The sequence below is a fragment of the Ostreococcus tauri genome (assembly GCF_000214015.3).
Source record: "Ostreococcus tauri WGS project CAID00000000 data, contig chromosome 09, whole genome shotgun sequence".
Taxonomy (NCBI): domain Eukaryota; kingdom Viridiplantae; phylum Chlorophyta; class Mamiellophyceae; order Mamiellales; family Bathycoccaceae; genus Ostreococcus; species Ostreococcus tauri.
The window spans coordinates 446,065-467,230 of record NC_014434.2 but is presented as its reverse complement, the minus strand read 5'-3'; the positions used below and the strand labels follow the sequence as shown (position 1 = coordinate 467,230).

Below are 21,166 nucleotides of genomic sequence, written 5' to 3'. Positions count from 1 at the left end.
CGCACACACACCCGTGGCGCGCTGACGACGGCGCATCGTCCGCGCCCCGGCGTCGTCCGCGTCGTCGCGTCGCGCCCGCGACCGCGGCGCGCGATGGGATCGGCGTGCGCGAAACCGTCGTCGACGACGCCGGGCGCGCGCGCGCCCCCGGGACCGGCGGCGACGCCGGTGAAGTCGATTTTAAAGCCCACGACGGGGCGGGAGAATGACATCGCGCGCGCGACGGCGACGCCGAACGCGGCGACGACGACGACGACGACGGCGACGAAGAAGGGGGCGAACGTCACGTTCGCGGGCGTGGACGCGGATGAGGGGATGGAGAGCGAGGACGATGAGACGGGTGGATGGGGATTCAGAGGGCGATCGTTCGGCGGGCGGGCGGGCGGGTCGGGGGACGACGGAGGCGGAGACGAACGGCGAGGGAGTTTCACGGCGTCGGTGCCGGTGGTGGTGAAGGAAGAGGAGGCGCATTGGTTCTTGTCGATCGGTGTGGATACGAGAAAGGCGGCGGCGACGGTGATGAAGAGTCGTCTCGTCGCGGCGCGGGTGGAGGAGGAACGCTTGCGAGAACTCGTGCTCGAGGCGGAGCGCGCGAGGAGCGAAGCGGAGGGCGAGGCGAGACGGCGGACGAGTCAAGATGATATCGCGAACGATGGGAGTCGGAGTGGGACGAGCGATTCGGGGACGCCGACGACGCCTTTAGGGCAGAGCGCGCTGATGCCTTGGGACGTCATGGTGACGGTTGCTCGGGCGAGAGAGGGAGACGCCCGCGCGGCTTTGCAAAAGGCCACGCTCGTGGTGAAGAAGCTCGCGCACGCGGCGGCGATGTGGGAGCTGAAATCGGCGAAAAGGGCTCGACAGGACATCGCGGAACACCTGCAGAAGATTGAGGAAAAGAAGGGCAGGCGCCTGGTGTCGGCGGCGCAAACCAGGACGACATTTGAGACGGCGACGGAGGAACGCGAGCGTGAGCTCGCGAAGACGCCACAGCTCGAAGACGCACGTTTAACCGCCGATGGCAACCTAGCAGAGGCGACGGCGCGCGTGCATGCCGCGAGAACGGCGCTTCAGAATGCTCGCGATAGGAAGAAGGGCATCCTGTCGACGTTCCGGAACGCCGTGCACACGTCGATGGAATCGAGCGTTGACCTGTTGGAGTTCAGGCAGAAAGAGTTCTCTCTTCGAGCGTCGAATGTCACCAAGACGATGTTTGTCGCTTACGACGAGATGACGCACCGCCTCGAGGAGGCGTTGATCAACGCTATGGATGCTGTCGCGAAGAAATCACCGGCAAAGTACAACAAGAGCATTGACATTGAATCCGCCGCCGCGCTCACCGCACGTGATCGAGCCGAGGCGTCTCTGAACGACGCGACGAGTCAGTGCATGGCGGAGATGCGTGCCTTGGAGGCGTCCACGAGAAGTTTACTCGCTGACGTCGACGAAGAGATCAAACTCGGGATTGACGAGTACTACGCCGCCGCAGAGGACGAGCGCGTGTGCTACCTCGAGGCGCAGCGTTGCACCATTGCGTGCAAAATGTCGCACGCCGCCGTGCAGGTGTACGAAGATCAATACCACGCGACGAAAAGTATGTCAGAGGAGGCACGGATGTGGGCGTCCGCGCTCGATGAAGAGATCGACGTTCTGAATAAAGACTTACAAATCGCCGAAGGGCAACAGAAACAAGCGGAGGAGGCCGCGGAGGCAGCACAAGAGGAAGTGAACGCGGCGGAAAGCGCGTGCAACTCCGAGCTGACGTGGACGGACGATCCCAACGAGAAAAGCGCGCGAAAAGAGAGCGTACGAAACGTGTTCGAGGTCATTACTCAGTTTAGTAAGATGATTCGCGATAAGTCGGCTCCCGGTGGTAGCGACAATACGAGTCTCGTGCAACTCTCTATGCAAGCCTCGGGCGCGGACTCTCCACGGACGTCTGAAGAACGACCTCGTCGTTCGGTGCTGGGATTTTCCACCTCGATATCGGATGCGGACACGACGATGGAGAGCATCATGGAGAAGGCGCACGAGCTCGAACACTCTCGCGACGTCCAGACGCTCACCCGCAACGTTTCGCGAGACGCGTTGTCGTACAACCCGCTTCAAGCGTCGAACGTGCCTCGTTAATTTGAGGAGTAAGTATTATTGACAAACGGAGTCTTACGTAGTAGTATATTTGATTGCGCGGGTCGATGCCTCTTCATCATCCGCGCTCTTGCGTAGTGTTTGTGATATGTACCGGTGAATGCGTAGTGAGCAAAATTGTGCGCCGATTATTGACCCATGCTGAGCGCGAAGCCAGTCTTGTAATGATGTCCCTTGCTGGCGAGTCGAACGCACGCGGTGGCGGTCGCACCCTCGCAGAGTTCCGTCGTGTACGTCACATCGGTATCACCGTGGCTGGTGTACACCACGCGCATCGTGTCGCCGGATTGAAGCTTCTTTGCCACGCCGAGCGAGTAGCTCAGCTTGGCGCTCTCTCCGCCGGTCTGCAGCTTGGTCTCCATCCCGGCTTTGGTGTTGGCGTCGAGTTCACTGACCCATCCGACGGAGATGGTGTTACCACCGTCGGTGACCGCGGCGCTGAGCGTCGTCGGTCCATCCCTGCGATGCGCCGCGAGCGACCACTCCGTCACCCCGCCCGAGGACGGGGTCACCGTCGCCTTGGCGCCGACCGCGGTGTCGTCATCGATCGCGAACGCCGCGCTCGCTTCGATCGCGTCACCGCCACCGACCGATCCATCCGCCGTGATACCGATCGCATCGAGCGCGTACTTCGCCCCGAACGTCGCGTCATTCATCTCCTTCGTCAACTTTTCCGCGACGACGTCCAAGCCCGCGATCAATCCGCGCGCCTCCACGTCCGCGCTCACGTCACCCCGCTGATTCGTCTTCGCCGTGATCGTCACGCCATCGACCGGGAGCTCAAACGTCCGTCCAACGCGCCCGTCCAACGCCTTCGCCCGCTCGTCCACGTCGATCGCGACGTCGACGCCCGCGAGCGCGGAATCCTTCCGCCCCGTCGCCGCGATCGTCGTCACCGCCACCGCCGCGGGTTCGAGCACCGCCGCGAGATCGCGCGTGAGATCTTCAAAAAACATCTCGCGCGTTTCCCGCGCGATCGTTCGTCGACGGACGTCGCGCCGTGCGGGGCGTCGACGACGCGATCGCGCGATGGCGATTCATTCGCGAAACGGTTGCCACGTGGACGCGCGCGCGTGGGGCGTCGCCGCCGTATTCGACGTACATAACACCGTGACACGCCGTGTGAGACGCCGTGACCCGACCGGCGGCGTCCTGGGTTGGGTAAAATTGGCATCACGATCTCCCTCACGACCCGAAACTTCGTGATCTGCATCACGATCACGACCCATGGATCGTGATGCGACCTTGGAGGAAATTTCAAGCTTGCGGCGACGCTCTTCGAGGGGGTGCTAGGGTTAGAACAGTGACACAATTTACTTATCATCGCTGTATTTCCTCGAAACCGGTACCGACATAGCGTATTATCAGTCACTTGATGCCTATCAGTGAGGTATACCCGTCAATATCAGCAAATGATAGGCTTTACATACACTCAATATAGCATCATGATCTGAATCATCGATTTCGTGATCGGCGTCAGCATCACGACTCATAGATCGTGATGCGACCAACCTAGGCGGCGTCGGGCCGACCTATCGTGTGGTATTGATAGATCGCGTGTGTCTCCCAGTACGTACACGCGTGTCGTACACTGATCCAATTACACCCTATGTGCGCCACCACTCGCGCCACTTCGAGGGTTTCGCGTCGCCGCGCGCGCGCCCGGGTCGCGACGCCGGAGAACGGCGACGCGCGGTCGATGCTTCGCTCGCGCGCGAGAGAGGTGTGCGCGCGCGCGGCGTCGCTCGCGCGCGCGGTGGGATCGGAGGCGACGAGGCGCGGGATGAGCGACGTGACGGTGGATGCGTACAAGGTTGGGGAATCGACCAACATCAAGTGGCACGAGGGCGCGGTGGATCGGGAGACGCGCGAACGCGCGTTGGGACAGCGGGGATGCGTGTTGTGGTTCACCGGATTGTCGGGAAGCGGGAAGTCCACGGTGGCGTACACGCTGGAGCACGAACTGTTCAAGCGCGGGAAGATCGCGCAGGTGCTCGACGGGGATAACATTCGTCACGGGTTGAACTCCAATTTGGGGTTCACCGCGGAGGATCGCGAAGAGAACATTCGAAGAATCGGTGAGGTGTCGAAACTGTACGCGGATAGCGGGATGATCACGCTCGTGAGCTTTATCTCGCCGTATAAGCGGGATCGCTTGCGCGTCCGCGAACGCGTCGGCGACCGCTTCGTCGAGGTGTACATGAAGATTCCTTTGAGCGTGTGCGAGGATCGCGACCCAAAAGGGTTGTACAAGGCCGCGCGCGCGGGTAAGATTAAGGGTTTCACCGGAATCGACGATCCGTACGAGGAGCCGGAGAACGCTGAGATCGAGATGGAGGTCGCCAAGGAGGACGGCGTCTTGGCGCCGCCGAGAGAAATGGCGGAGAAGATCATCGAATACCTGGATAAAAAGGGTTTCTTGAAGGCGTAAACGACTTCAAGTTTGCAATGATCATATTTCGTATTGACTACATAATTTTACACCGTCACGAAGACTTCACGGGCGGGGTCCAGCGCTGCGGCAACTCGACGGGCGGCGGCGGCTCGAAATTCGTCGCCGCCGCTTTTGGACTCGCGAACGTCGCCTGAATCCATCGTCTGCTCATATCGTTCGCCTCAGCCCTGTTCGTGATCACGGCCTCTTGCACGTGCACGTTGCGAAGCTCCATGCCCTCGTCCGCGAATAGGGCGCTCAAATCCTCTCGCGTGAAGTAATACGCCCTGGTTCCATCCGAGCGAACGTAGAAATTCTCCGATATCTTCTGGTTCCCCGCCGACTTCCCCTCGAACCGCTCTTGAGCTAGATCTCCCGCGGCGTAATCTCGAACACAAATCGTCCCGATCTGTCCATCGCGCATCACCGTCGATAGATTCCTCAAACAAAAAGACATGCGTTCCCTGGACATCGCGCTCAACGCGAACACCAGCGTCGCCACGTCGATCGAACCCGCCGGGACGTTATCCAACAAACTCTCACACGTCGCGTCGCACACGAACGCCTTCACGCGTCCCCTATCCTTTTCCGCTAACGTCGAAGCCCTCTGCTTCACCAAATCGATCGCCCGAGCGCTGAAATCGCAGCAATACACCGTCGCCTCGGGCTCCAACTCAACAATCGGAAACACCGTGTTCCCGACCCCGCATCCAACCTCCAGGAACGCCCTCGGGCGGTCCACGGGGACGACGTACGTCGGCGCCGACCCGACGCGGTCCTCGACGCGATCGCGCGACGTCTCGGAGACGTGCTCGCTCGACATTCGTTCGGCCGCCAGTGGAAACACCTCGGGCCACTCACGAGCGAGCCAGTGTCGATCCTTGAAGAAATTCTCGCCGTGTTGCTTGTAAAAGGTGTCCCAGTACTTTCTCGCGTCTCGCTCGTACTTGCGTCGCCAGAAATCGGTGGCGACGGACATGTCGACGGCGTCGAGCGCGCGTCCCGGTGTGCGGCTAGGCGAGCGCGTCGGAGCCCGCGGACGTGCACGCGAACGATCGAGACTCCGTGACGACGACGTCGACGATGCGATCGTGCGCATCAATGGGCACGACGCCGGGCGGGCAAATTTGACACTCGTACGCGAGGGCGACGACGAGCGGCGGCGACGCGTTCACGCGGACGCACGCGTCGGCGTAGCGAGCGAGAAACGCGTCGTAATATCCACCCCCGCGACCGAGCCTTCGACCGTCCTCGCCGAAAGCGAAACCGGGAACGATGATAACATCGAGCGCGCCGACGGTTTCGATGTCCTCCAAGGCGTCCACGCGACGACTTCCGTCGGCTCGCGTCGCGCGCGGCTCGGGCAAGCCGTACGCGCCGCGCTCGACGTCCGTCTCCGGATCCTCAATCTCGAGCATTCGCATCGATGACGTCGACGCATCACTCACCAGCGGGACGAACACTCTCGTGTTCCCGCTCGCGAGCGCCCGCCGGACGAACCCACTCGTCGCGCACTCTCGAAGCCTTTCGCTCGCCAAGTACGCCGCGACGCGCCGCGCGTCTCGCGTCCGCCGCATCTCACCCAGGCGTCCCTCGATCGACGCGTCCGCCGCACGCATATCCTCCCGCGTCATCCTCCGCAGCGCCTCGCGCGCGCGGTCGCGCGCCGCCGCCTTCATCGCTCGCGTCGCGTCGTCCGTTCGCGCGTCCACGCGCGCTCGAGGTCGACGCCAACACCCACGTCCGACGCTCGCGGCGCCGCCCGTCGCGACGCGCGTTCGAGCGATCGCGGCGACGCGCATCACCCGGCGGCTCGCCGTGTTTTCACGGGCGACGCGACGCCGTGGACGCCGAGCGGCGCGCACTCGCGCGGACGATGCGTCGAGGTGGCGGTCGAGCCAACACCATGGGGCGACCGCGCGTGCACGTTCGCAGTGCGCGACGCGTCGGCGGCGGCGCGCGCGTGGGTGACGGGTGACGCGCGCGCGATGGTCCTCGCCGCGCTCGCGGAGGCGACGATCGGGCGGTGCGTCGCGCTCGGGTCCACCGTGGTGGACGCGAGCGCGCGAGCGCTCGGGTCGATGCGCGCGCTCGGGGCGCACGCGCAGGCGCACGCGCAGGCGAAGGCGGCGACGACGGCGATCACGGATGGGGTTGATTTTCGACCGCACACCGATACGTCGTGCTTCCTGACGCCGTACAGGGAGAGCGAGGCGGCGACGGCGATGATGACGGTGTTCGTGTTGGGATGCGTGTTGGGCGCGGTGCCGCAGTACTTGAAACTGTTCGCGTTGCGGAACGCGGTGGGGTTATCTCTGACGTCGTTGGCGCTGATGAACGTGTCGAATATGTGCGCGACGATGAACGTGTTCGTGTTGCACTACGAACAGATCAGGCGGTGCGCGAGAGGGGCGACGGGGTACGAGACGGAGCGATGTCGAACGAGCTTGTTGACGGTGTACTACACGGCGATATACACGATGTTGTGGCTGCCGTTGTTCCCGCTCGCGGCGCATTACACGAGCGAGGAGAAGATAGATCACTGCGGGAGGGTGATGACGCGGCGTAAGTGGGCGTGGTATGGGTTCACGGCGCACTGCTTCCCCATCGCGCTCTTGGCGGCGCCCGTGGTGCGGATGTTGTTTGGGAAGACGTGTTACGATTTGGAGTCGTACGCCATAGTCTTAGGTTTATTGAACGCGGTGTTGGAGACGGTTAGATACGTGCCGCAGTTATGGGAGTCGATCCACTCCCAAGGGTCGGGGGCGATGAGTTACCTGCGGTTGCTCTTGTCCATCGGCGGTGGTTTAGGGGCGACGATACAAAAGGCGGTGATGAAGGAGTCGTGGTCCACGTGGGGACCTCCGCTCGTGGGACACGGATTGGAGGTGGCCATCTTCGGCGTGAATTTGTACAACGACACGCACAGGCGTCGGTCTGGCGCGCGAGGCGATGGTGAAACTTCTGGATTAACGGATACGACGGAGTCCAAGGATGAAGACGACGACTCGGCGGAAGAAGATTGGGTCAAAGGCATTCCCGCCGACGTCGGTCTGGGGGAGAAGGGAGCGTACGTGTACCAACGCATGTGCACCGATAAGCACTTCTTCACCTCCCTCGTGAAATATTTGTAAATAGCAGCACAATTATCAAGCAACGTTACCGTCGCTCGATGAACTCAACGCCTCCGCGCTCGCTCAGCCACACTTTGAGACGCGCATGCGCGCGCGCGTCGCACTCCGAGCGCGCCTCACCGCCACGCACACGTCGACAGCACAGTGTTCCCGCGTCGACGCGCTTAAACCCACGCTTCGCGAGCTGCAAGCGCGACGAAACGCACGAAACGCTTCGTCAAAGGTTTCAGCATCAGTCATGCGCGTCGCGGACGCGCTCGCCCCCGCGCCGTCGTCCACGCCCACGTTCACCGATCGCGTGACGCCGAGCGAGATTTCGTCGATGACGCAACGCATCGCTCGAGCGTACGAGAACGCGCTAAGTGAGGCGTCGACAGGGACGACGTGGGCGACGACGTTCGGAAAGACGCTTGACGCTCTGGGACGAGCGTCCGAGGCGAGCGCGAGCGTCACGCTGCCGAGCATGACGCACGGTGATAAGGCGACGAGAGAGGCGAGCACGCGGGGTAAGGATGCGCTGAAGGCGATGTTCGATGGGACGTTCGCGCGGAGAGAGGTGTACCAGGCGATGGTACGCGTGGGTGCGGACTCGGCGCCGAACGCCGAGGCGAGACGGGCGAGCGAGTACTTGATGCGCGAGTTCGAGAGAAACGGTGCCGCGCTCGACGAAGCTTCGCAGAAAGTGCTGATGCAAAAGTTGGGGGAACTCGAGGAGTTGTGCTCGAGCTTTTGCGCGGCGATCAACGAGGACACGACCAAGGTTGCATACACTGAGGAGGAGTTGGAGGGCGTCGATGTGACGGCGTACGATGAGGACGAGCAGGGGGCGCGTCTCGTTGGATTGATCGCGCCGGACATGATGCCGGTGATGCAGTTCGCAAAACGGTCGGAGAGCAGGAAGCGCATGGCTGAGGCCAAGGCGAGGCAGTGCCAAGACGTGAACACGGACCGGTTCCTTCGCGTCGTCGAGCTGCGCAACGAGTGCGCTCGCATGTTGGGATACAAGTCGCACGCAGAATACATGCTCAAGCCTAAGATGGCGAGGACGCCTGAGCGCGCCGAGCAGTTTCTGAGAGATTTGCTCGTGAAAGCGCGCGGTAAACTCGACGGCGATCTCAAGGATTTGCAAAAGTTGAAGGATGAAGAGGAGGGACCAGATGCCGGACCAATCCAGAGCTGGGATGTGGCATATTATTCGACAAAGTTTAAGGCGACGCTCGGCGTGGACGAGGCAAAGATACGCGAGTATTTTCCTTTAGAACACGTGAAGCAAGAGATTTTGAGCACGTACCAGTCATTGCTCGGTCTGACTTTCACGCGCGTGGACGCGGAGGTGTGGCACGAGGACGTGGAGTGCTACTCCGTGCGAGAGGCAGATGGGGAGCAAAATGTGTTAGGTTTCTTCTATCTCGATCTCTTCCCTCGTCCTGGAAAGTACACGCACCAGTGCGTGTATCCATTGAGACCGGCTTTCGCGGCCGACGGGGAGTTCACCCCTGCAGCATGCGTGAACATCGGCAACCTGAGCAAACCGTCAGCGGACGGAAAGCCCGCACTGCTGCGCTTCCGCGAGGTTGAAACGTTTTTCCACGAATTCGGGCATGTCATGCACTGCGTTCTTAGCAAGAGTCAGCACAGCGTGCACGCATGGGCGTGGAGCGCGGTCCCATGGCCGGGAGGCGTCGAACAAGACTTTCTCGAGGTGCCGTCCATGATGCTCGAAAACTTTGTTTGGCAACCTGAAGTGCTCGTTCGTCTTTCGAAACATTACAGCACGGGCGAGAGCTTACCGAAAGAAGATATAGATGCGCTAAGTGCCAGTCGAGGTGCCCTCGAGGGATACGCTCGCTCTCGATTCATCTCTATGGCGCTGTTCGATTTGGCCGTGCACGGTGGCCCTGGCCCGTACGAGTTCGAGGGGCAAAAGTACGACAGCATCGACTTTTACAACAGAATCACGGCATCATTGAGCAAAATACCGAGCATCGACGGCGCATTCCCAGTCGCGAGTTGGTTTCATCTAATGATGGGATACTCCGCTGGATACTACGGCTATCTTTGGAGCGAGGCTTTTGCGGCTGACTTGTTTAGCGAGTTCGAAGCGAACAGGCCGAATGTCTGTGATCCCGCGCTCGGTCGTAAGTACAAGGACATGATCTTAGCGCCGTGCGCCACCGTGGCTGGCGATGACATGCTTTCCAATTTTCTCGGGCGTGAAGCTTCTCTCAATCCGTTTTTGAAACGGATGGGCGTACTCTAAGATGATTAGCGACAAGCTACGCGCAACAAATACTCTTACATTTCTCCGAATGTGATTGATACACTAAGGTTCTAACCTCTAAACTTTGCTAACAAACTTAAGAATGAGCGGTACGACATCGTGAGGATCCGGTTCCAACAAGAATCCCCCGTGCTGCCACTGTTTCTCATGAATCATGCGTACGGTCGGCCACGCGACGCGAAGACGTGCTTCCACCTCCTTCGATGCGACAATTTCGTCCAACCCTGAGAGCACGATGAGATCCTCGCTACTCATCGGACCTCTCTCCCACGCCTCGTGCGGGAACAATAATCGTTTCATCAACTGCTGCGTAGAAACATCGCCTTTGATGAACCAAGAGCTGAGAAGAATGTTGAACAGGTCCATCGGCTCTTCTGGATTCGCGAGCTTGTTGGAGATGTAGTGCGTCAAGTGTTGCCACGCGAGCAAGTGGTCGTCGTACGCGTACTTCAGATAGCTCCCGAACGCGGGAAGAAAGCACACTGGATCGATGTACACGCAACGTCGCACCATATCTGGATAATGACGTCTGAACCCGGTGAGAACGACGGTGCCGTACGAGTGTGCGATGACATCACACTTGTTCAGCTCGCCCTTCGACGGCGTTTTCCGGAACCACCCTCCGAAGCGTTCGCGATACCAGGGCTGCGCATCCGCCTCCTCGACTTGCGGATACAAGAGCGACTTTTCATCCTGCACGCGCTCCACCGTCTGCGCTAAGACGTTCGCTAACTGACGAGGCGTCGGGTACTCATGCGAGCGATCGAGCCCATACGAGATGTTAGGCCACTCCGGGACAACGACGATCCTGTCCTTTGGCAGTTTCTCGATGAACGATGTGTACGGCGGCACCCCCATGCCGAAACCGTGCAAGAAGAATAACACCGTGTCGTGCGCGCACGTCTCCGGAATCCGTACCCACAGCTTCACGTCCGTGTCCTCGTCCTTGTACTCCTTGAACCCGCTCCTGCGCAACGTCTCCTCGCTCTTCGCCCTATACCTCCAAATCATCAACTGCAAAAGCAACGGCTTATACCACGCCGTGATGTTGTGCGTGTTTGTGCGAATAAAATCTGGCGTACCCTCCACCGGGCTATGTATCCTCGATTCCCTGTACCCGAAAAACCTCAAGAACCAGCTCCCCCAACTCGCGCCGTGCTCCTTCGCCATGCGCTCGTCCGCCTCCACCTCCTCCGCCAACGTCGCATCCCCCACGCGCGCCGGCCACACCGGGCAATCCCGTGCAAATTTTAACCCGTGTCTACGCTCCAAATCTCTCAATAACGACTCCGCCGCTCTTCGAATCCCCCGCGGGTGCGTCCCGCTCGCGTGCTCGCTCGCCTCTCGCGCGCTCAGGTAAAACTCCAACATCGCCAAAGCGCGATTCCGCGGGATCGTCTCCAGCGCTCGATCGTTAAAAACCTCCTCGAACAGTCTTCGCGGGTTCGGCTCCCGTCGAAGCTCTCGCGCGAACCACAGCGCGTGCGCGTCGACGTCGAACGCGTTGAAATCCATTGTTCGTTTGGGCGCGCGTTCGATTTCTGAGATTCGTTTTTGATGCCCGACGAAAGCGGTGAGCTCGGCGGCGGCGTAGGCGGCGCCCAGAGCGCGGGCGACGTGGACGCCGCGACGGCGCCACATCGCGGGCGGACGACCGCGCGCGTGGTGCGGCGCGGTGTGCGGGAACAATCGGAGAATGAGAGGCTCTGTCGGGTGAGGCTTCAAATGTTGTAATGCTGTTGACATGTTTTACACGGAGGAGTACTTTGTGTTGGCGTCGTCGTTCTCTTGCTCGGTTCGTTGCTTGGCGGTCTGACGTTCGGTGACGTCATTGAAGACCTGGTGGAGATCGGGGTGGTGAATCGTCGATCGATCCTTGTCCACGGCATAACAGACGAAGACTGCGTCGACGACGTTGAGGAGAATCATGACGACGAACGTGAGGACGATGTATGAGACGACGAAGCAGATGCAACCGCCGATGATGGCATTTTTGGAGTTATTGTCGTCGCCGGAGATGGCGTAGCCGAGGTCGGAGAGAGTGTAGATGCTGTAGCCAAAAAGTCCGGAGAGGACAAGGACGACTGTGCCCAGGATGGTTTGAGGAAAGTAGTACGTGCCGTACGCGAGGAGAAAATTGCGCTGAAGCAGATCCGCGATGGTTCTCGCGGCGTCGCAGAAAGCCTCTCCACTCATCGAGGCTTGGATCATGGCGAAACGAGTGATGTACTCGATGATGTTGTAGATGCACTCGAGGCAAATCGAGAGACAGCACATGAGAAGATTTCCTCTGTTTTCGCGGCGCGCCTTTTCGGCGGCCGCCTTGAGGAATTCGATGGCAGTGATGACGAAACCGCCGTAGCAAATCGTACCGAACGACGGCCCAAATGCGTTACGCAGCGATGTCTTCGTCGTGCCCTTGAAGTTGGTCGTCCCAGCCGGGGCGAAGTACCACTGAGAGACGACGCCTCCGACGACGTACATGCGGCACTCGAGCGCCGCCGCGAACACCCACATCGCCGCGAAGAATACGAGGGCGAAGTACCCGCCCACCCAGTGCTCAAGCTCCCACGTGCAACAATCGACCACCTGTCCGTAGTACCCGACGCACGCGTTCGCCGTCGTCGCTTTGTCGATGGCGTACTTGTTTATGGCGGCTGAGCCGTGTTGCGACGCGCTGACGGCGAACCAAGCGAGGGGTAAGATGTACGCCAGGACGCCCAGCTGCAGCAGCATCGTCACCGATACCAAGTGTGGGTTGTCCGACAGGCTCTGCGTCGACACGGCGATCATAGAAGCCACCAAATTGAGCTCGTCTCTCCACATCCACACCACGAGAGCCGAGAGCAAGGTGAGAAACGCGAGCAACAGCGACACCTGCAGCGCCCCGTGCGCGAGCGAGGCGATGGTGACGACCGCCAGAACACCAACCTTGGCGTACATCACTCCCCACACCACGCTCTTTGAGTGATTCTTCAGCGCGTGCATCAAGAAAATTCCCATGAAGACGCTCGCGACGAGCGCGGTTACGATCCAAGGCCACGTCGCTCGCAACAAAGACTCCGCGTCCACCGCTTCCTGTTCCGCCCCCAAATTTCCCTCCACCGCCCCCACGTCGCTCCCAATCATCATCCTCGATCGTTTTCCCAGCCCTTTCCCCGCCCCTAACCCGAGCGACGCCGCGGCGACGCGCGTCGCGCTCGCCTCTATGCGCGCCTTATTCGCCTCCAGCGTCCCCCGCCACGCGCGCTCTCCCCCCAAAAAGCACGCCTCCCCCCCCCTGAGCGCCTTCCACGTCTGCACATTCGTCCCCGTCGTCGGCGTCGTCGCGCGCGCGACGACACCGACGACGAGCGCGGCGACCGCGACCGCGACGAACGCGAGCGCCCAACACCCGTCTCGCCGTCCTCGCGTCTCTCTCGGCGCGTGCGCGCTCGCGTGCGTCGCCATGACGCGCGCGCGCGATCAGCACGCGCGCGCGATCACCTCGCGCGCGTTGATCCCGCGCGCGGCGTCGCGCGCCGTCGACCGAGGCGTCGACGCGGTCGCCGCGAATGATTCGCGACGCGCGGGAGTCGCGTGTGCGTCACCGTATGTGTTTTCGTTATGACGACCCCAGCCGTGCCGTCCGGGCGCGCATCAGTCGCGTGTGCGTCACCGTATGTGTTTTCGTTATGCCGACCCCAGCCGTGACGCGATGCACGTCCTCGCGCGCGCGTCCCCGTGCGAGCGCGCGCGCGCGACGCGACACGGCGACGCGCGAGCGCGCGCTCGAGGGTCCGCGCATCGATCGATCGCGTCGACGACGCGGGTGCCGGCGACGCGGACGCGAGCGAACGAACAAAAGCACGCATCGAGACGCGAAGGGTTTCATCCGAGGCATGGCGTCGTCGACCACGCGCGCGGCGTCGCGCCCGGGCGCGATCACGGCGCGGCGGACGAGGGAGGAACGACGGGTGGTGCGCGCGCGCGCGGTGACGTCGGGACCGGAGACGGTGCCGGTGGCGGTGGCGCTCGGGGATGGGCGGATGGCGGACGTCTTCGGCGCGCTCGCGAGCGAACGGATCGTCTTCTTGGGACAGCGAATCGATGAGAACGTGGCGCTGGATGCGTGCGCGCGGTTGTTGGCGCTCGAGGCGGAGGATCCGGAGGGAGAGATTCGTATCTGGGTGAACTGCGTGGCGGGGACGCAGTATTGCGTGACGGCCATCTTGGATATGATGGAGTACGTGTCGTGCCCGATCAGCACCGTCGCCCTCGGGTGCGTCGCGGGGCCGCCGGTGATGCTCGTCGCCGCGGGGGATAAGGGTAAGAGGTACGGGACGCAGAGCGCCCGCATGGTGCTCAGTCAGCCGCTCGGGGGCTTGGCGGGGACGTCCATCGAGGTGAAGATTCAGGCGAAAGAGTTGAACAGAAACGCAAAGGCCCAAGTCGGGTTCATCGCTCGGTACACGGGTAAGGACGCGGATGAACTGGAGGCGATGATGGCCAGAGATACGTACATGGGCGTGCAAGAGGCGATAGATTTCGGTTTGCTCGATCACGCGTTGTAATCGATTTATTTACGCGCTCGGCGACGCTTTCTCGACGGCTCGTCGCGCGACACCCCGCAGACGCTCGCGCGCGGCATGCTCTCGCGCGCGCGGCGAGCGTCAAACTCAACCGACGCATGCGCCGTCGCGGCGAGAGTCGCGTCGCACAGACACGTGAGCACGAGCGCGAGCTCTAACGACGCGTCCGGTTCGAGCGGCTCTGTTCTCGACGCTCTGCTCGAGCGTAAGCGTCGCGAGCGCGCGATGAGCGGTCACGGCGACGCTCGAGAGGCGATCGCTCGCGCGCGTAGCGCCGCGGAGCTCCGCACGGCGGCGGAAGGGAAGGTGGACGGCCGCGCGGCGGCGCTCGCGCTCGAGCGGTGCGCGAAGGCAAAGTCGTCGGTTCGAAGCGTCATGGGCGAAGGGTTCGTGGAAGTCGCGAGCGAAGCGTTGCGACGAGATGCGCGTCGGATGAGCGTGCACGCGGTCGGCGGGGTGTTCCACGACGCGGACGTCGCGCGATTTGACGCGTTGCCGAGCGGCGAGTTGTTGCGAGCGGCGGCGGAGCGGTTAGAGAGCGAACGCGGGCTCGTCGCCGCGGACGCGGTGCGGGTGATTTGGGGTGTAGCTAACTTTTATAAGCGACGTGGAGTCGACTCTGGGGAGGTCGAGGACGCGATGCGCGCGTTCGTGAGAGCGGCGACGGAAGCGACGCCGAGAGTGTTCGATTCATGGGACGCTAAACGTGATCCTCGACGAGCGTCGACGCTGTGTCGAGCGCTGAAGCACTTGATTGAGATTAACAGAATGGTCGGGCAGACGCCGCCCGCAGCGACGATTGAGTCGCTCGTGCGCGTCGGAGCGAGAAACGCGGGATCGATGTCGCCGGCTCAGGTGAGTTTCATCCTGCACGACGTCGTCAGCGCCGGAGCGATGGAGGTATTATCCGAGTCGCTCATGGAGGCGTTCACGAGCTCGATCGATGTGGACTCGGACGCACCGCTGGAGTTCTCGACCGTGTCCGCGCTGTTGTGGTGCTACGGCAAGATGGATGCGTCGAGACGCGGGCTGGTCTCGCAGACGCATCTGGAGAATCTGCATTACGCCACGATGGCGGAGCTCGAACGCGATGGAGACTTGTTGCCGCGCGACATTGCGTTGAATTTGTACGCCACCGCTCGTCTGGGTGAAGCTCACATCGGATTTAAAGACGCGGCGTATCACAACGCGGCGGCGAGGCGACTGCTCGAAGGATTGGATGGATTGAACAAGCAAGCATTGTGCATGATTTGTTGGTCTCTGAACGTGATGCGACCGAATGAGGACGACGCCTTTATTTGGAGCACGTTTCTGCAAGCAGTCGTGGAAGCGGTGAAGCGCTCAGTCCATGATTTCTCTCCGCACGAATTGGCTCCGACGATGCACGCGTTGACGTCGCTTCATGCCGCGAGCGCAAAACTTCTCGAGCTTGCGCGTGATCAATTCTCCGCTGACGTGTATGAATACGCGGCAAACCCGCAAAATATCGTGCTCATGCTCTGGTCCTTCGCCGCTGCGGAGTACGATGTAGGAGACGTCGCGCTCAAGAACGCGGCGCGCGCTTTCGTCGACGCCTCTGAAAGTGCCTCGGCGCAGGAGCTCAAGACGGCGCTTCAATCGCTCGCACGTTTACACTACGTCTTCGACCAAGATACAGTCGCGCTCGAACACGCACGAATGGCGCTGGAGAAGGCGATCGATCGAGTGCTCGACGAGTACTCGCAAGGGGAGTGCGAAATCCTGGCGTGGAGCCTTCTCGCGACTCAAGTGCCCGCGAGTGAGCGCCTCCTCGAGCGCGTGGGCGTCGCCCCAGTCGCCAACGACGCCGGTGACGTCGAATACATAGTCAACGACCCGAACGTCGACGCACATTAGCTCGCGCGTGTACATTACAAACTCCAAACTCCGCGCGTCGAACAACCGCCAAACAAACTCACCGCCGCTTCCCCCGTCTCCCACCGCCGTCGTCGTACACCGACCCACCCCGACGCTTCCCACCCCTACTCACCATTTTTACCCGATCGTCCTCGCTCTCGCTCTCGCTCTCGCTCGCCTCGACGTTCGTCTCGTTCCGCCGCCGCTCCGCCGCCGCCCGCGCCGCGCTCTTCGTCAGCGCCCGCTCGATCCCACGCGCCGCCACCGAATCGCTCGCGCGCCGCCGCGGCGTCGCCCCCAACCCCAATCGCGGGTGTCTCCGCCGCAGCGCCGCCGTCGCGCTCTCCTCCGCCGCGAACGCCGCGAACGCCATCGCGCTCGGCCCGCTCGACGCCCCCAACCACGATTTCGCCCGTTCGAACGCCACGTCCACGCACCGCACGTCGCTCTCGTCGTCCTCGCTCGACGTCGCCGCGCCCGACGCCCCGGTCGTCGGCATCGCCCGTCGCGCGCGCGTCGACGTCGGGCGTCGACGGGGACGCGACGTCGTCGAAAGGGACGAAATGTCGTCGAAAGGGACGTCGAAAGGGACGTCGAAATGGACGAAATGTCGTCGAAAGGGACGTCGAAAGGGACGCGATGTCGTCGAAAGGGACAGCCGCGCGAACGGCGGCCGCACACGCCGAATGCCCGCGTCGACGACGTCCACCGTCGGTGGCGCGCGCGCGGGCGCCGGGGAGGACCACGCGCGGGGGCGGAAGCGTCGAGCGACGGCGGCGGCGGCGACGACGGCGACGGTGGACGCGGTGCCGATGGATGGGACGGCGGCGGACGCGGCGGGGCGACGGGTGATTTCGGACGCGCACGCGGCGCGCGGACGCTCGACGTGCGTGCACGAGGTGGCGACGCCGCCGGGATGGATGGGTGATCGAGCGAGGTTGATGGACCCGAGGCACGAGGGACGGGGGGCGAAGGAGTACCCGTTTGAGTTGGACGCGTTTCAGCGCGTGGCGGTCGGCGCGCTGGAGCGGAACGAGAGCGTGTTAGTCGCGGCGCACACGTCGGCGGGGAAGACGGTGGTGGCGGAGTACGCGATCGCGATGGCTTTTAGGGATAAGCAGCGGGTGATATATACGTCGCCGCTCAAGGCGCTGAGTAATCAAAAGTTTCGAGAGCTGAGCGAGGAGTTCGGAGACGTCGGGTTGATGACGGGCGAAGCGTCGATCAATCCGAACAGCACGTGCATAGTGATGACGACGGAGGTGCTGCGGTCGATGTTGTATCGAGGCGGAGACGTCATTCGAGAGGTGAAGTGGATCGTGTTCGATGAGGTGCATTACATGCGGGATCGCGAACGCGGTGTGGTGTGGGAGGAGTCAATCATATTCGCGCCGAAGGACGCGAGGTTAGTTTTTCTCAGCGCCACGCTCCCGAACGCGCTGGAGTTCGCTCAGTGGGTGACTAGCTTGCACAGACATCCGTGTCACGTGGTGTACACCGATCATAGACCGACGCCGTTGCAGCATTACGCGTTTCCCAAAGGCGGGAGCGGATTACATCTCGTCGTCAACGAACAGAGCCAATTCAAGTCGGAGAATTTCACAAAGCTCATGCAAGCGATCGCACAGAGCGCGGAAAAGAGTTCCGGTGGCGGAGATCGCGGGGGCAGAGGACGCGGCGGTGGACGTGGAGGTGGTGGACGCGGCGGCGGGCGCGGCGGTGGGCGCGGCGGCGGCGGTGGTTCAGGCGGTGATGCGGACATTTTGCGCATCGTTCGGATGGTCAAGGAGAAGAGCTTTTTCCCCGTCATCGTTTTCAGTTTCAGTCGACGCGAGTGCGAAGAGTACGCCAAACACGTGGCAAAGTTGAATTTTAATACTCCTGAGGAGGCGGAACAGGTTCGTGAGGTGTACAACGCGGCGTTGCTCAACTTGTCACAGGAGGATCGACAGCTTACTGCGGTGAAGGCAATTTTGCCCTTGCTTGAGGCGGGCATCGGCATCCACCACAGTGGTTTGCTCCCCGTACTTAAAGAGCTGATTGAAATCTTGTTCGGAGAATCGCTCATCAAGTGTTTGTTCGCCACAGAAACTTTTGCGATGGGGTTGAATATGCCGGCAAGGACTGTGATATTTACCGCAGTGAAAAAGTTCGACGGATCAGATATGCGCGTGTTGGCGCCGGGAGAGTACACGCAAATGTCCGGGAGAGCTGGACGACGAGGCAAGGATGATCGTGGGATTTGTATCGTTATGTGTGACGAGCGCATGGAAGAACAGGCGATGAAGGAAATGATCCTCGGCGAGCCGCAACCGCTGAACTCCGAGTTCAAGTTGAGCTATTACAGCATTCTCAACCTCTTGAAGCGCGCCACGGGTACCGTCGATGCTGAGTACGTGATATCTCGATCATTCCACCAATTTCAACACGCGAAGCAACTGCCCGAGATGAAGGCAAAACTCGCTGACGTGCAGAACAGAGCGTCGAAAATCAAGGCGGTGGACAGCAAGGAAATCCAAGAATACGTCAAACTCAGACGTGATTATCGCGAGGCGGAAAAATCAGTAATGATGACGATGCTGGAGCCATCAAACTGTCTGCGATTCTTCACTTCTGGTCGACTCATACGCATTCGAGACGGCGACACGAATTGGGGATGGGGAGCCGTGGTGCACGTCCTGACTGTAGAGGGTGCGAACGGTGAAAACACGTACGTTTTGGATTGTCTACTTCGATGCGGACCGGGCGCTGCCGAGGGTAATCTCGTGCCCGCAGACGCACAGAATCCGAAGTATAACTCGACGGAGATAATACCGGTCGGATTGCATCTCGTAGACGCCATAAGTGCGATGCGTCTGACCCTTCCCGATGACTTGCGCTCAAAGGAAGCTCGCGAAAGCGTTTGGCTTGCGGTGGAGACGGTGACAAAGAAACTCACGGAAAAGGGAAAAGATATACCACTCATCGACCCAATCGAGGATATGAAAATCAATGATGTTGCGTTTGTGAGAAAGTATCGATCACTCGGATCACTGCGAGCGGAGTTCCAGTCGCATTCCTTGTACAGCGAGGCGGACGCACGAGAGAATAGCGAGCTGACCGCCAAGATTAACATCTTCGAGGAAAAGGCAAATCTACTCGCTCAAGCGTCGGATTTGAAGCAGAAGATTACATCGAGCGAGCTGACAAAGTTTCGGGACGATTTGAGCGCGCGAAGCCGTGTTTTGAAAAAGTTGGGACACATCGATGCAGACGGCGTCGTCCTCACCAAGGGCCGGGCGGCGTGTGAAATCGATACTGCCGACGAGCTTTTGGTCACGGAGCTAATGTTCAACGGCGTGTTCGCCGGACTTCATCCACACGCACTCGTCGCCCTCGCTTCGTGCTTCATGCCAGTGGAGAAGAGCAACTCGACGAACATGGATAAATCGTCAAAGGCTCTGTCGAAACCCCTCAAGGCTCTTCAGGAAGCCGCGCGCGAAATAGGCAACGTTCAAAAAGAGTGCAAGATCGAGATAGACGTGGACGAGTTCGTCGATTCGTTCAAACCAACCATGGTCGAAATCGTGTACTGCTGGGCGCAGGGAGAACCTTTCAGTGAAATAGTCAAGAAGACGGACTTGTTCGAGGGGACTATCATCCGAGCGATGCGTCGACTCGATGAACTCATGATGGAGCTCCATCGATCGAGCGTCGCCGTCGGGGACACTGATTTGGCTAAGAAGTTTGAACAAGGCGCCGCAGCGCTGCGACACGGCATCGTTTTCGCGGATTCATTGTATACGTAGCGAGTTATGAATACACGTTGAGATGTAGGTTGTAGGTTACAAGCGACCGGAGACGTCGGCGACCGCGCCCGCCGGCGCGCCAAAGAAGTCCTCGTCTGAGGTCAACGACGAGCGTCTAGTCTTCTCTTTTTCCTCCTTCTTCTCCTTCTTCTCCTTCTTTTCCTTCTTTTCCTTCTTTTCCTTCTTCTCCTTCTTTTCCTTCTTTTCCTCCTTCCTGTGTGTGTCCGTATCCGAGATGTCGCTCAACGACGCGGCGTCGTGTCCGTTCTTCGCGGCGTATTCCGTCGCGGTCATGCCCGGCTTCACTCGCCGACCCATGTCGTCGAAGACGTCGGCTTTATCTTCTGAAGTGTGCCGTCCGCCTTCACGCTCATCCATACCGATCGCGACTCGCCGACGTTTCATCTCCTCGATCTTTCGCTCGAGATTCTCAACTTTGGTGTTCAACTCGAGCACCTTCGCCTCCGCCGCGGCGCGCTCCTCCTCGACGCGTCGCAACTCCGACGCGTACTCCTCAGCCTTTCGTTCCGCCATCCGCACGCACGTGCGCTGATCCCGCTCAAAGTATTCCAGCAACCACTCCAACGGATCCTTCGGCCGCGCGTTCAATCGATACATCGTCGCGAACGCCATCACCAGTTCCTTCTCCGCGCGCGTCTCCCGCAGATGCGCCGCGAACGCCTCTCGTCGATCCGCGCGCGTCCGCGCCTCCTCCTCCGTGATCTCGACGTCCACCAGCGTCGGGTCTCGCGATCCATCTCGCACGAACGAGCTCTGCGTCGTCGCCCGTCGTCGTCGTCGTCGTCAGTCCTCGCGAATCGGTCGCGCATCGGGACGATGCATTCATCCACCGCGCCCGCCCCACGCGCGTCCGTCCCGTCCTCCGTCCCGTCGTCGTCGTCGTCGTCGTCGTCGTCGTCGTCGCGCGCACCATCGTC

At 61.0% G+C, this 21,166-nt stretch overlaps 14 protein-coding genes across 14 annotated transcripts; 7 read left to right on the top strand and 7 right to left on the bottom strand.

Annotated features, from left to right (window-relative positions):
• Positions 1-93: 93 nt before the first annotated feature.
• Positions 94-2,127, top strand: OT_ostta09g03040 (unnamed product; the record flags this gene model as incomplete). The annotated part of the gene is made up of 1 exon (XM_003081244.2): positions 94-2,127. The coding sequence occupies one exon, from the start codon at positions 94-96 to the stop codon at positions 2,125-2,127; it is 2,034 nt and encodes a 677-aa protein (XP_003081292.2).
• A 146-nt stretch (positions 2,128-2,273) lies between these two features.
• OT_ostta09g03030 (Eukaryotic porin/Tom40) lies at positions 2,274-3,101 on the bottom strand (the record flags this gene model as incomplete). The annotated part of the gene is made up of 1 exon (XM_003081243.1): positions 2,274-3,101. The coding sequence occupies one exon, from the start codon at positions 3,099-3,101 to the stop codon at positions 2,274-2,276; it is 828 nt and encodes a 275-aa protein (XP_003081291.1).
• Positions 3,102-3,928: 827 nt separating this feature from the next.
• OT_ostta09g03020 (Adenylylsulphate kinase) lies at positions 3,929-4,576 on the top strand (the record flags this gene model as incomplete). The annotated part of the gene is made up of 1 exon (XM_003081242.2): positions 3,929-4,576. The coding sequence occupies one exon, from the start codon at positions 3,929-3,931 to the stop codon at positions 4,574-4,576; it is 648 nt and encodes a 215-aa protein (XP_003081290.2).
• A 55-nt stretch (positions 4,577-4,631) lies between these two features.
• OT_ostta09g03010 (Methyltransferase type 12) lies at positions 4,632-5,558 on the bottom strand (the record flags this gene model as incomplete). Its single annotated transcript, XM_003081241.2, has 1 exon — positions 4,632-5,558. The coding sequence occupies one exon, from the start codon at positions 5,556-5,558 to the stop codon at positions 4,632-4,634; it is 927 nt and encodes a 308-aa protein (XP_003081289.2).
• A 34-nt stretch (positions 5,559-5,592) lies between these two features.
• Positions 5,593-6,258, bottom strand: OT_ostta09g03000 (5-formyltetrahydrofolate cyclo-ligase; the record flags this gene model as incomplete). Its single annotated transcript, XM_022983384.1, has 1 exon — positions 5,593-6,258. The coding sequence occupies one exon, from the start codon at positions 6,256-6,258 to the stop codon at positions 5,593-5,595; it is 666 nt and encodes a 221-aa protein (XP_022839656.1).
• Positions 6,259-6,567: 309 nt separating this feature from the next.
• On the top strand, positions 6,568-7,713 carry OT_ostta09g02990 (Cystinosin/ERS1p repeat; the record flags this gene model as incomplete). Its single annotated transcript, XM_003081240.2, has 1 exon — positions 6,568-7,713. The coding sequence occupies one exon, from the start codon at positions 6,568-6,570 to the stop codon at positions 7,711-7,713; it is 1,146 nt and encodes a 381-aa protein (XP_003081288.2).
• Positions 7,714-7,951: 238 nt separating this feature from the next.
• OT_ostta09g02980 (Neurolysin/Thimet oligopeptidase, N-terminal) lies at positions 7,952-9,973 on the top strand (the record flags this gene model as incomplete). The annotated part of the gene is made up of 1 exon (XM_003081239.1): positions 7,952-9,973. One exon carries the CDS (start codon positions 7,952-7,954, stop codon positions 9,971-9,973), a length of 2,022 nt encoding a protein of 673 aa, XP_003081287.1.
• A 78-nt stretch (positions 9,974-10,051) lies between these two features.
• Positions 10,052-11,509, bottom strand: OT_ostta09g02970 (unnamed product; the record flags this gene model as incomplete). The annotated part of the gene is made up of 1 exon (XM_003081238.2): positions 10,052-11,509. One exon carries the CDS (start codon positions 11,507-11,509, stop codon positions 10,052-10,054), a length of 1,458 nt encoding a protein of 485 aa, XP_003081286.2.
• Positions 11,510-11,743: 234 nt separating this feature from the next.
• On the bottom strand, positions 11,744-13,444 carry OT_ostta09g02960 (Choline transporter-like; the record flags this gene model as incomplete). Its single annotated transcript, XM_022983383.1, has 1 exon — positions 11,744-13,444. One exon carries the CDS (start codon positions 13,442-13,444, stop codon positions 11,744-11,746), a length of 1,701 nt encoding a protein of 566 aa, XP_022839655.1.
• A 431-nt stretch (positions 13,445-13,875) lies between these two features.
• On the top strand, positions 13,876-14,547 carry OT_ostta09g02955 (Clp protease proteolytic subunit /Translocation-enhancing protein TepA; the record flags this gene model as incomplete). Its single annotated transcript, XM_003081236.2, has 1 exon — positions 13,876-14,547. The coding sequence occupies one exon, from the start codon at positions 13,876-13,878 to the stop codon at positions 14,545-14,547; it is 672 nt and encodes a 223-aa protein (XP_003081284.2).
• A 243-nt stretch (positions 14,548-14,790) lies between these two features.
• Positions 14,791-16,440, top strand: OT_ostta09g02950 (Clp protease proteolytic subunit /Translocation-enhancing protein TepA; the record flags this gene model as incomplete). The annotated part of the gene is made up of 1 exon (XM_003081235.2): positions 14,791-16,440. One exon carries the CDS (start codon positions 14,791-14,793, stop codon positions 16,438-16,440), a length of 1,650 nt encoding a protein of 549 aa, XP_003081283.2.
• Positions 16,441-16,498: 58 nt separating this feature from the next.
• On the bottom strand, positions 16,499-16,939 carry OT_ostta09g02940 (unnamed product; the record flags this gene model as incomplete). The annotated part of the gene is made up of 1 exon (XM_022983381.1): positions 16,499-16,939. The coding sequence occupies one exon, from the start codon at positions 16,937-16,939 to the stop codon at positions 16,499-16,501; it is 441 nt and encodes a 146-aa protein (XP_022839654.1).
• A 64-nt stretch (positions 16,940-17,003) lies between these two features.
• Positions 17,004-20,228, top strand: OT_ostta09g02930 (Helicase, C-terminal; the record flags this gene model as incomplete). The annotated part of the gene is made up of 1 exon (XM_003081234.2): positions 17,004-20,228. One exon carries the CDS (start codon positions 17,004-17,006, stop codon positions 20,226-20,228), a length of 3,225 nt encoding a protein of 1,074 aa, XP_003081282.2.
• Positions 20,229-20,264: 36 nt separating this feature from the next.
• Positions 20,265-21,162, bottom strand: OT_ostta09g02920 (unnamed product; the record flags this gene model as incomplete). The annotated part of the gene is made up of 2 exons (XM_022983380.1): positions 20,265-21,002; positions 21,070-21,162. 2 exons carry the CDS (start codon positions 21,160-21,162, stop codon positions 20,265-20,267), a joined length of 831 nt encoding a protein of 276 aa, XP_022839653.1.
• Positions 21,163-21,166: the final 4 nt, after the last annotated feature.